This window comes from Hemitrygon akajei, chromosome 2, assembly GCF_048418815.1.
Source record: "Hemitrygon akajei chromosome 2, sHemAka1.3, whole genome shotgun sequence".
Lineage (NCBI taxonomy): Eukaryota > Metazoa > Chordata > Chondrichthyes > Myliobatiformes > Dasyatidae > Hemitrygon > Hemitrygon akajei.
The window spans coordinates 183,745,223-183,758,185 of NC_133125.1; the positions used below are offsets into that span (position 1 = coordinate 183,745,223).

Sequence of the window (12,963 nt, forward strand, 5' to 3'; positions counted from 1 at the left end):
CTAATTTGGTAGCCACCTCTAGCGCCCCCAGAGTCGGGTTTCCCATAAATTCATCCACGTCCATCTTTGCTGGTTTCCCGTCTGGCTACCCGTTAACAGATCCAAATTTTTGACTTAAGCCCGATTCACTGGCCCTCCAATTTGGTATCAAATCCTGAGACGAGTACCCCAATGTTGTTACGAACCCCGTAACTGGGTCACTTACCAGCAAAGATAGAGAGGTCCGCTGAAATCTGATGGTACTATTTTTAAACGTTTTTATTTATAAAGGGGCACAAAAGTAAGGTTAATACAAACATTCAGATAATATATGTCGTCAATACTCAATCTAAAGTGCGGGTATAGTAATAATCAACAATAAGAAGTAGTTCTATCATTTGTCTAGGGGTAAAACAATTGTCCGATGGAAATATCAAAGTCTCGGAAGTTCATACAGGCTTTTAGCCTTTCAGGGACCGCTGGGGTCTCACGTGTTGGAGAGAGAAAATAAACTTGCCAGCCTTTTGGACTCAACTCGTTGAATCAGGAACGTGGGTTCCCCGTTGTCATTTCGAAGTCTTTTTCGGAGTTATCAGCCACTCGTTCCCCAAGCTAGGGGAACCGAATCACACATGGCTCCCAAACAGCTTCCCGTCCTCACGGGAGCGATGAGTGATGGTCTCTCCTTCTGGTGTGTCGCTGGGGTACTGCCTCCTGCAGTCTCCTTTTTATCATGACTGGCAGATTTGTAAATGTCAATCAAGGTAGGGTGATACAATCGCCACCCCACATTGCCCGAGGATGTCCATGTCCCTGATAGCTGGCACGTACTATAGAGTTGCAATTCACACAGGTGTCTCTAAGAACAATGGTCAAATCCGTTGCATTGTCTCTCATTTCCTGGGTCCAAGACCCGAATTAATAGCGATCTTGCGATTCTCCAGAAGGAGGGGGCTGGTCCCGCACCCTTCAGCCCCTCAGAGCTGTGGTACATTCATAACACTAGGTATACATGGTGAGGTAGCAAATTGGATTAGACATTGGCTCAATGGGAGAAGTCAGAGAGTGGTAGTGGAGGATTGCTTCTCTGAGTGGAGGCCTGTGACTAGTGGTGTGCCACAGGGATCAGTGCTGGGTCCATTGTTATTTGCCATCTATATCAGTGATCTGGATGATAATGTGGTGAATTGGATCAGCAAATTTGCTGATGGTACAAAGATTTGAGGTGTAGTGGACAGTGAGGAAGGTTTTCAAAGCCTGCAGAAGGATCTGGACCAGCTGGAAAAATGGGCTGAAAAATGGCAGATGGAGTTTAATACAGACAAGTGTGAGGTATTGCACTTTGGAAGGAAAAACCAAGGTAGAACGTACAAGGTAAATGGTAGGACACTGAGAAGTGCAGTAGAACAGAGGGATCTGGGAATAGATACAAAATTCCCTAAAAGTGGCATCACGGGTAGATAGGTTAGTAAAGAGAGCTTTTGGTACATTGGCCTTTATAAATCAAAGTATTGAGTATAAGAGTTGGAATCTAATGGTGAGGTTGTATAAGACATTGGTGAGACTGAATTTGGAGTATTGTGTGCAGTCTTGGTCACCGAATTACAGGAAGGATATTAATAAGGTTGTAAGACTGCAGAGAAGGTTTACAAGGATGTTGCTGGGACTTGAGAAACTGAGTTACAGAGAAAGGTTGAATAGGTTAGGACTTTATTCTCTGGAGCGTAGAAGAATGAGAGGAGATTTGACAGAGGTATATAAAATTATGATGGGTATAGATAGAGTGAATGCAAGCAGGCTTTTTCCACTGAGGCTAGGGGAGAAAAAAACCAGAGGACATAGGTTAGGGGTGAAGGGGGAAAAGTTTAAAGGGAACATTGGGGGGGGGGCTTTTTCACACAGAGAGTGGTCGGAGTATGGAATGAGCTGCCAGATGAAGTGGTAAATGTGGGCTCACTTCTAGCATTTAAGAAAAACTTGGACAGGTACATGGATGAGAGGGGTTTGGAGGGATTTGGGCCGGGTGCAGGTCAGTGGGGCTAGGCAGAAAAATGGTTCGGCACAGCCAAGAAGGGCCGAAAGGCCTGTTTCTGTGCTGTGATGTTCTATGGTTCACAGTGAGGCGCCTGTAAGGGATGTGCCGGCACACTCAGGCTGTATGAGGATGTGCCGGGGACACACTGAAGCTCAGTGCAGCCAGTGTAAAGACTCGGTGGGGAAGGACCACAGTCTGGGATCCTTCTGCTCCAGGAAGGGGAGGGCCTGAATCGGCTCGGGTCATAGTGTGTCATCCGAGGGAAACACGGACGGCAATTATTTTTTTAACACTGCTGAATATATTGACCATATGATGAATAGGATGTAAATTTTTAAACATCTTTTTGTGTCTATTTTATTATGAACAAAGATCATTTATGAAATTAAAAAAGAAACTGCTAAAACATACAAGTTTTATTCGTCTGTACAAACTCTGGCTCCTCCTCCTTCTCGATCACAAAGCAAGAAATTGAAACTGAAACGAGAGAAGCAGGAACTTAAAATCATTAACGGACAGTTTAACAGTTGTCGTGTTCAGCTTTTTTTAATCAATTGTTATGAGTTCGTGTGCGGACCCTCCTCTGCTCCCTGTCCGCCAGCGAACGGGGTCAGTATCCCGGAGCAGGTCCGGCACCGATCGGTCGGGAAGAGGCGTGGATCGGATGAGCGTCGGACCCAAGAATCGTCAACCCCGGGTTGAGAAGTTTATGTCGCTTCTCAGCCTCCGGATATTTTCACTCGTTCACCTTTTCTCGCTTCTGTTCCAGCTTGGTGTGGTCGGTGCCGAAGGTAAGGGAATGACTTCAGATGTGAATCCGAGAGCCACAGTCTCCATTTCCGCGCTCGGAGACTGTGGTGTCACCACAACAGATTGCTGACTGAACAAGCTTTTTCTTTTGGGGAACTGCAGCTTTGCAAGCTGAAGTCTGTTGTCCGAGGCATAAGTATACAGAGTATAAATAAATGACACGGCCATTCGCTTTTTTAACAGCACAGTACATTACAAACATGACAAAGATCATTTGTTCACGTGACTGAAATGAGACACAGTTTACATGAACAAATAAACACAACACACCGGTGCCAGCTGAGAGAGAGAAGGAGGTAGTGTTCGGGGTTTTCAGTTCAATTCCAGACCCTGACTGTAATGGTAAATTGGAGGGACATGTAAAACTTTTCTTTTGCATGTCATACAGAACTCCCGCGACATCAGTACATTGAGCTGGTACAAAGGAATATGTACAACAACGGAATGAGGTATGAAGTGTTCCCCAGAAAGCTCAGTGCAAGCAGACTGTGAGGTGAAAGGGCATGATGAGGTCAATTGTCAGGTCAAGTCTCCATGTTATCACTGGGAAACCATTCCAGGATCTCGGAGGAAATCTAATCGCCATAAATATTGACAGGTGTTAGGGATTTGCTGTAAACACAAAAGCGCCCTAATGAAGGGTGTTGGCCCGAAATGTTGACTGTTTATTCATTTCCACAGAGACTGCCTGACTTGCTGAGTTCCTCCAGTGTTTTGTGTGTGTTGCTAGGAATTTGCTGTTGTGTGCTGGTGTGATATGCAATGAAATATTTAATAACAATAAAGAATTATATAAAATAAATTTAGAAGTTAAGGTATAAATACGGAAGGAAATGTGTATAAATACACAAATACCAGCATCTATTCACAATGTAATATACACTGGAATTTAGAAGAATAAGAGGGGATCTGATTGAAACAGATAAGATTATTAAGGGATTGGACACGCTAGAGGCAGGAAACATGTTCCCGATGTTGGGGGAGTCCAGAACTAGAGGCCACAGTTCAAGAATAAGGGGTAGGCCATTTAAAACAGAGTTCAGGAAAAACTTTTTCACCCAGAGAGTTGTGGATCTATGGAATGCTCTGCCTCAGAAGGCAGTTGAGGCCAATTCTCTGGATGCTTTCAAGAAAGATTTAGGTCGAGCTCTTAAAGATAGTGGAGTCAAGGGATATGGGGGGAAGGCAGGAATGGGGTACTGATTGTGGATGATCAGCCGTGATCTCATTGAATGGTGGTGCTGGCTCAAAGGGCCGAATGGCCTACTCCTGCACCTATTGTCTATATTGTAAACAGCATTCAAAAACATAGTTCGAAGTATTTACAGTGCAGTATTGAGGTAATGGATGGAGGTGCAGCTAACTCAAATGATTAATCCGATTAACTACCTGGAGAAGAAACTTAAATTGGTGTGAAGTTTTTGTTCCAATCATCTCAAACCAGTGGGTAAATTGAATTGACTTTATTACTTACATCCTTCATATACATGAGGAGTAAAAATCTTTACGTTATACCTCCATCTAAGTGTGCAATTTATAGTCATTTATAATAAACAGCACGTACAACAGGACAGTCAATATAACATAGAAATACAACTGTATCAGCATGAATTAATCAGACTGATATCCCGGAGGAAGAAGCTGTCCCGGAGCCTGTTGTTCCTGGCTTTAATGCTGTGGTGCCGTTTCCTGGATGGTAGCAGCTGGAACAGTTTGTGTTTGGGGTGATTCGGGTCTCCAATGATCCCTCGGGCCCTTTTTACACACCTTTCACTGTAAGTGTCCTGAATACTGGGAAGTTCACATCTACAAATGCACTGGGCTGTCCACACCACTCTCTGCAGAGTCCTGAGATTGAGGGAAGTACAGTTCCTAAACCAGGCAGTGATGCAGCCAGTCAGGATGCTCTCAGTTGTGCCCCTATAGAAATTTAGACATTGAGGGATATTGTACATTGATGTACAAAAATATAGACATGGAGGGAGAGGTTGTTTTCTTGACACCACTGTGTCAGGGTGATGACTTCTTCTCTGTAGGCTGCTTCATTATTATTTGAGATTAGGCCAATCAGTGTGGTATCGTCAGCAAATTTAATTAGCAGATTGGAGCTGTGGGTGGGGACACAGTCATGGGTATACAGAGAGTAAAGGAGGGGGCTTAGTACACAGCCCTGAGGGCTTCTATGTTGAGTGTCAGAGGGGCAGAGGTGAGGGAGCCCACTCTTACCACCTGCTGGCGATCTGACAGGAAGTCCAGGATCCAGCTACACGAGGCAGGGTGAAGGCCGAGGTCTCTGAGCTTCTTGTTGAGCCTGGAGGGAATTATGGTGTTGAACACTGAACTGTAGTCCAGGAACAGCGTTCTCACGTGTAACGCCCAGGCTGTCGCTTGTGTATGTCTCGGGGAAAATCCGTCCACCCGCCAAACCGGGTCTCCCATTTGCGTGAATGCTGTGAAATGCACACTGATACAAACTCACACTCACAATATCAGACAGCACACCATGTACGTTTACAGAGTACACTTTATAAATCTTACTAGAACTAGGTAATTAATGAGGTCAGAAGTTTTGTTGAGCCCGGTGGGATGTGTTTTCAGGCTTTTGTATCTACTGCCCAATGGGAGAAGGGAGAGGGGTATCTGTTATCCAGAGTACCCAGAGTATCTGGGGTAGATTAGTCTTTGGTTTTGCTGGCTGCTTTCCAGAGGGAGTGAGGAGCGTAAAAAAGTTCAGAAACTGTTGTTGAACATTGAGGTGTGGGTCTCTGGGCTCCTGTACCTCCTCCCTGATGAGGGCTTGGCTGGGACTGTCGGTGTCCTTGATGATGGAATTCCCAGAAGTTTCATTTTGATTTTTATGTACCGTACTGTGCAGAAGCCTCATGCTTATTTATATCACTAGAATGCCTTTGACTTTTGGACAGTCCTGGAGTGATATGGATTGCATTGTACTACTGCCGAAAACAAAAACTAATTTTGTGGCATTTGTGAGTGATGATAAACCTGATTCTGATATGGGTCTCTTTTGCTGACTGAGAGTGGGATGGGGGCAGGGAGAGGGAAGGGAGTGGAAGCCCCTGAGAGATATTCTGTAACGATCAGTGAACCAATTGTTTGGAATGAAATGCCCTTGCCTGGTGTCTGAGGGCTGGGTACGTATGTAACTGTGCCATCCCTGCCCCTGGCAGGCTTTCTCTGCCACCTGTTCCATACCCTTCCTGTGGTGCTCTACCCTCGCCATTCCCAACATCCTTTAATGCCACCAGATTTAAAAACTCACTCTTTGTTCCTCGTTAACAAATGCAGTACTGTGCAAAATTCTGAGGCACCCTAGAATAGATATGTGTCTGAGACTTTTACACAGTACTGTCAGTGTGTGTGTGTGTGTGTGTGTGTGTGTGTGTGTGTGTGTGTGTTCAATTCAATTGTATTCAATTTTGTATGAAAGATGTACATTCAAACTCTGACAATCAGACACACTCGGGACATTGGTGCTGGACTGTCAGAATCAGAATCAGGTTTAATATCACCAGTATATGTGGTGAAATTTGTTGTTTTGTGGCAGCAGTTCATTGCAGTACAGAGTGATAAATCTGATGGTGGAGGGGAAGACTACCAGACCTTCCGGACTATCGGGTGTGATTAAGTGTTAATGTCCCAACAGACTTTTTGGTTGAGGTGTTTCACGGTATTATAAATTCTCCACAGAATCTGATGTGTCAGGGGAGAGTGAAACCTGGAGAGCCTCGGGTATAGTGTGGGAATTGTTACCAGGTGAACCAGATCCCAAACCACCGGAATATCTGAATGGCTGATTGTGAATGATTGGATTTTTATTTTACCTTTAGTGCCCATTAGGACAGAGACTGCACAACAGTATGTGTGTCCTCTTCTGATTAGTCCTGACCTGCAGTGGGGAATGGGTTCAGTGACTCAGGTTTTGGTCCATGGAACCTCCAGACCCTGGAAACTCTGCCCTTGGATCAGTAGGAGGCTTCACCTCCTGTTCAGTAACTGGATGTTGTCTGTCACTGGCCTTCTCCAGCTGCCATTCCCACCTCTGTGTTCAATGCACAAGGTAAGGAATTGAGACAAAGAATTAATGGATTTCAAAAGAATCTAGAGAATAAAGTTCAATGCTCAAAGTACATTTATTATCAAAGTATTTGTGCAGAATACAACCCTGAGATTCATCTTCCCACAGCCAACCAGGAAACAAAGAAACACCATGGAACCCATTCAGAGAAAACATCAAACACCCAAACGGCAAAAATCGAGCGAACAACACACAGAACATTAAACATCCAACCACAGAGCCCAGAAACAGTCCAGGAATGTTCAGTTTAGTTCAGTTCAGTTCAATTCAGTGCAGTGTTGTTCCATGACTGCAGTCAATAGACAATAGGTAGACAATAGAGAATAGGTGCAGAAGTAGACCATTCGGTCCTTCGAGCCTGCACCGCCATTTTGAGATCATGGCTGACATCTACTATCAATACCCGGTTCCTGCCTTGTCCCCATATCCCTTGATTCCCCTATCCATAAGACACCTATCTAGCTCCAGAGAATTGGCCTCCACTGCCTTCCGAGGCAGTGCATTCCACACCCCCACAACTCTCTGGGAGAAGAAGTTTTTCCTTAACTCTATCCTAAATGACCTACCCCTTATTCTCAAACCATGCCCTCTGGTACTGGACTCTCCCAGCATCTGGAACATATTTCCTGCCTCTAACTTGTCCAATCCCTTAATAATCTTATATGTTGCAATCAGATCCCCTCTCAATCTCCTTAATTCCAGCGTGTACAAGCCCAGTCTCTCTAAACTCTCTGCATAAGACAGTCCGGACATCCCAGGAATTAACCTTGTGAACCTACGATGCACTTCCTCTACGGCCAGGATGTCCTTCCTTAACCCTGGAGACCAAAACTGTACACAATACTCCAGGTGTGGTCTCACCAGGGCCCTGTACAAATGCAAAAGGATATCCTTGCTCTTGTACTCAATTCCCTTTGTAATAAAGGCCAACATTCTATTAGCCTTCTTCACTGCCTGCTGCACTTGCTCATTCACCTTCAGTGACTGATGAACAAGGGCTCCTAGATCTCTTTGTATTTCTCCCTTACCTAACTCTACACCCTTCACCGTTCACCGTTCAGTCAGCAGAGCTGCTCCGATCAAAATGGGAAAAAGTAGCAATAAAATGAGAGCAACCAGAAACAGAAACCCACATAACATGAACTGCAGATTCTAAACAAGTCCAGCCCACAAACTGTGCAGATCAAACCTTGTCCAGGGTCAAAGACTCCGGCACCTTCCTCCAGCAGCAGTGAGCGAGAGGGAGAGGAAGGCCGGTCAAACGTTCTGAACACCTGCTCGCCTTTTGCTCTCGTCTTCGTTGATTTCAATCTTACTAGATGCTTTCATCTTGGCCTCAGGCTGCACACTCCACTCCAAACCTCATCAAACTCCCTCAGAGACTGCAAAGTGCCAGATCACACAATCGGCCCAAAAACTCACCGTCAAAATGTAAATCACAGGTTCCAATCCCATGCAGTTTAGTAGAATTATATTTGAAAGGAGAAGGAGTAAAAGAATTAGTTTTGTGAACCATCTGAAGGACATTGCCATGGTCACGTTGCTTGCTAACGCCATCTTCTATGGTCGATCCAATGGTGAGAAACATAAAAAGGCAGAAAAAATAGCAAACCTGAGGATTGGGGGCGGTTTTAGCAACTGAGGGGAAAAATACAATGGGAAGGGAGAAATAGCACAAGATCAAGCTTGCGGGTTACATAAACTGAGTGTAAAAGCTGCTATAAACATGTGAAGAGAATAGGATGAGAGAAGGTCAATGTACATCCTTGTGGGCAGAAACGGGGAAATGAAAAGTGAAGAACAAAGAAATGGTCCAATTAGATTTATTTTTGGTTCTGCCATTACAATGAAATATACTCTCATCTCCCTGGTAATGATGGTGAACGAAAGGAATGGTGAGGGATGATACAAATACACTTGACTCCTGTGATTTGCCCCCAGTGTGTAGCTGAGTGCTGGGATTTGGGAGAGTTGATGGGACGTTGAGATGAACAATCAATGAGATGAATGTGGAATTGGTGTAAATGGGTGGTGGGTTGTTGGTGGAGACTTGGTGGTCTGAAGGGCAATGCTGTGTCTCTCTCTGACAATGACTAACTGTGATCACATTGTGAACTCCGAATGCAGGACATGAATTTGCAGGAAGTGCAAGTTAGTCATTGCTTCTCCTGGAATGACAGTTTGGTTATGAGGGTGGTGGGAAGGCGAGAGGTTAAAGGACAGGTGTTACATTTGAAAACTGCAGATGCTGAAAATCTGAAAGATAAACAGAAAATTCCAGAAAAGCTCCAACAGTTCAGGCAGTATCTGAGGAAAGAGAAACAGTCATTGTTTTCTGCCTGCAAACCATCATCAGTAACTGTTCAGTGTTTCCAGCAATTTCTGTGTTCCATTTTGGGCATTGCATCTCCTGTGGTTGTATGGGGAAGCACCTTATGATATGGAAGTGTTGATTAGGGTGGAAGAGTGGACTAGGGAATCACAAAGGGAGTGATCCCTTTGAAAAGATGAAAGGGGATGGGATGAGAGTATGGTTCTGCTGAAATCCTGGCATCAATTGTGAGGGATAAACTCGTAAAGGCTGATGGAGGAGAAGGTGAGGACCAGGGGACCTTTGTTAATGTTCTGTCCAGGAGGAGAACAGGGTGAAAACAGATGTGTGTGATTCAGTCAAGGGCCTTACCTGTTGAGGGGAAGCCACTGTTTGGGAAGAAGGAAGACCTTTCTGAGGTAATTGCAGAATGATCATCACTACAGCAAATGCAGTGACTTGTATTACATCCCCCGTGGGTATCTTGTGACTGTCTGATGACCATGATGTAATTGAGTATTTGGTGAGCATGATGTAATGGTCTTGTGTTGGTGGGGTGATGTAATTTCCCGTCAGTGTGAGGTCACATGATGTAATTTTCCAGCCAGTGTGAGGTCACGTGATGACATGTTATCAATATAAAACTTGAAAGCCTGCTGTGACACAGGAGTTTTTGTATTGAGACCTTGTTTAAGTTGTCAGTTACCCTGTTATGCTGCGTATTTGGTTTCATGACGCAGTTTTGTTTTAAAGTGGAGTTTTACTTTCTATCTTAAGTCTCAAAGGTTATTGATGGCAGCTTCACCAAATGTTGCCAGTTTTGGTTTGATCTACCTTTGCAATCCAGTCGGAGAGTGAAGAATTTATCGAAGTACGGGAACCTGAAGGATCGAGTAATGTTGGTGTTGTCGATGGTTTAATACAGGATCAACCTTATTGGATCTTTGTTCAAGGAAGTAGTAACCTGCATCCGATATAACCCCTGCCTTGTAAGAGCAGAAAGGGTTGGGGCAGTGTTATTTGCCAAGGAAAAGGTCTGTTACTTTAAGCTGATTTAATTTCCTTCATCGTGAGTCTTTTGGGCAAGGCATAGTTCGGCAGGGATCAGCAGTAACGTCACGTCGTCGAGGAATTCGTTACTTCAGGAAAGTCTCTCCTAATTGACTGTATAAATCATTTGGACTTTCACATCTACCACTTTAAGAACTGTGTTCACATTTATCGCTGTAAGAACTGTTGGAGTTGCCGTTTAGCAGTTAACTTCCGGTTAAGTTAGTCGTTTGTTTACTTTTCATTTTTGTTGAGCAGAGTTTAATAAATTGTTTACCTGTTTATAAAAAACCTGTCTCAATTCTATATTCATTGTTGCCGGAGATGTACCGTGACAACTGGGCGCTCATCTAGGATATGTTCCGTTTTTGAGTTTCAGTGCTTGTTTAATTATCGATCTGATTTGGATACCCGATTCTTTTGTTTGATTGGTTTGTGGGTGGTATTCAGCAGCAATGAAACATAGAAACATAAAAAATAGGTGCAGGAGTAGGCCATTCAGCCCTTTGAGCCTGCACTGCCATTCAGTATGATCATGGCTGATCATCCAACTCAGAACCCTGTACCTGCCTTCTCTCCATACCCCCAATCCCTTTAGCCACAAGGGCCATATCTAACTCCCTCTTAAATATAGCCAATGAACCGGCCTCAACTGTTTCCTGTGGCAGAGAATTCCATAGATTCACCACTCTCTGTGTGAAGAAGTTTCTCCTCATCTCAGTCCTAAAAGGCTTCCCCTTTATCCTTAAACTGTGACCCCTCGTTCTGGACTTCCCCAACATCGGGAACAATCTTCCTGCATCTAGCCTGTCCAATCCCTTTAGAATTTTATATGTTTCAATAAGATCCCCCCTCAATCTTCTAAATTCCAGTGAGTATAAGTCTAGTCGATCCAGTCTTTCTTCATATGAAAGTCCTGCCATCCCAGGAATCAATCTGGTGAACCTTCTCTGTACTCCCTCTATGGCAAGAATGTCTTTCCTCAGATTAGGGGACCAAAACTGCACACAATACTCCAGGTGTGGTCTCACCAAGGCCTTGTACAACTGCAGTAGAACCTCCCTGCTCTTGTACTCGAATCCTCTTGCTATGAATGCCAACATACCATTTGCCTTTTTCACCGCCTGCTGTACCTGCATGCTCACTTTCAATGACTGGTGTACAATGACACCCAGGTCTCGTTGCACCTCCCCTTTTCCTAATTGGCCACCATTCAGATAATAATCTGTTTTCCTGTTCTTGCCACCAAAGTGGATAACCTCACATTTATCCACATTAAATTACATCTGCCATGAATTTGCCCACTCACCTAACCTATCCAAGTCACCCTGCATCCTCTTAGCATCCTCCTCACAGCTAACACTGCCGCCCAGCTTCGTGTTATCGGCAAACTTGGAGATGCTGCATTTAATTCCCTCGTCTAAATCATTAATATATATTGTACACAACTGGAGTCTCAGCAATGAGCCTTGCGTTTCCTAACTAGTCACTGCCTGCCATTCTGAAAAGGTCCTGTTTATTCCCACTCTTTACTTCCTGTCTGCCAAACAATTCTCTATCCACATCAATACCATACCCCCAATACGATGTGCTTTAAGTTTGCACACTAATCTCCTGTATCTTGTCAAAAGCCTTTTGAAAATCCAAATATACCACATCCACTGGTTCTCCCCTATCCACTCTACTAGTTACATCCTCAAAAAAGTCTATAAGATTCGTCAGACATGATTTTCCTTTCACAAATCCATGCTGACTTTGTCCGATGATTTCACCGCTTTCCAAATGTGCTGTTATCACATCTTTGATAACCGACTCTAGCATTTTCCCCACCACCGATGTCAGGCTAACCGGTCTATAATTCCCTGGTTTCTCTCTCCCTCCTTTTTTAAAAAGTGGGGTTACATTAGCCACCCTCTAATCCTCAGGAACTAATCCAGAATCTAAAGAGTTTTGAAAAATCATCACTAATGCATCCACTATTTCTTGGGCTTCTTCCTTAAGCACTCTGGGATGCAGACCATCTGGCCCTGGGGATTTATCTGCCTTTAATCCCTTCAATTTACCTAACACCACTTCCCTACTAACATGTATTTCCCTCAGTTACTCCATCTCACTAGACCCTCAGTCCCCTATTATTTCCGGAAGATTATTTATGTCCTCCTTAGTGAAGACAGAACCAAAATAGTTATTCAATTGGTCTGCCATGTCCTTGTTCCCCATGATCAACTCACCTGTTTCTGACTGTAAGGGACATACATTTGTCTTAACCAATCTTTTTCTTTTCACGTATCTATGAAAGCTTTTACAGTCAGTTTTTATGTTCCCTGCCAGCTTTCTCTCATAATCGTTTTTCCCTTTCCTAATTAAGCCCTTTGTCCTCCTCTGCTGGACTCTGAACTTCTCCCAGTCCTCAGGTGTGCCGCTTTTTCTGGCTAATTTGTATGTTTCTTCTTTGGACTTGATACTATCCCTAATTTCCCTTGTCAGCCACGGGTGCACTACCTTCCCTGGTTTATTCTTTTGCTAAACTGAGATGAACACTTGTTGTAGTTCATCCATGCGATCTTTAAATGCTTGCCATTGCATATCCACCATCAACCCTTTAAGTATCATTTGCCAGTCTATCTTAGCTAATTCATGTCTCATACCTTCAAAGTTACCCTTCTTTAAGTTCAGAACCTT

At 44.0% G+C, this 12,963-nt stretch overlaps 1 protein-coding gene across 1 annotated transcript in view; it reads left to right on the forward strand.

Annotated features, from left to right (window-relative positions):
* The first annotated feature begins 2,479 nt into the window (after positions 1–2,479).
* Positions 2,480–12,963, forward strand: part of LOC140721565 (contactin-6-like) — a 67,500-nt gene continuing 57,016 nt past the window's right edge. The window contains exon 1 of the mRNA XM_073036394.1: positions 2,480–2,805. Coding sequence (XP_072892495.1) covers positions 2,574–2,805 — 232 coding nt within the window. The 5' untranslated portion in view covers positions 2,480–2,573. The remainder of the gene's footprint in view (positions 2,806–12,963) is intronic.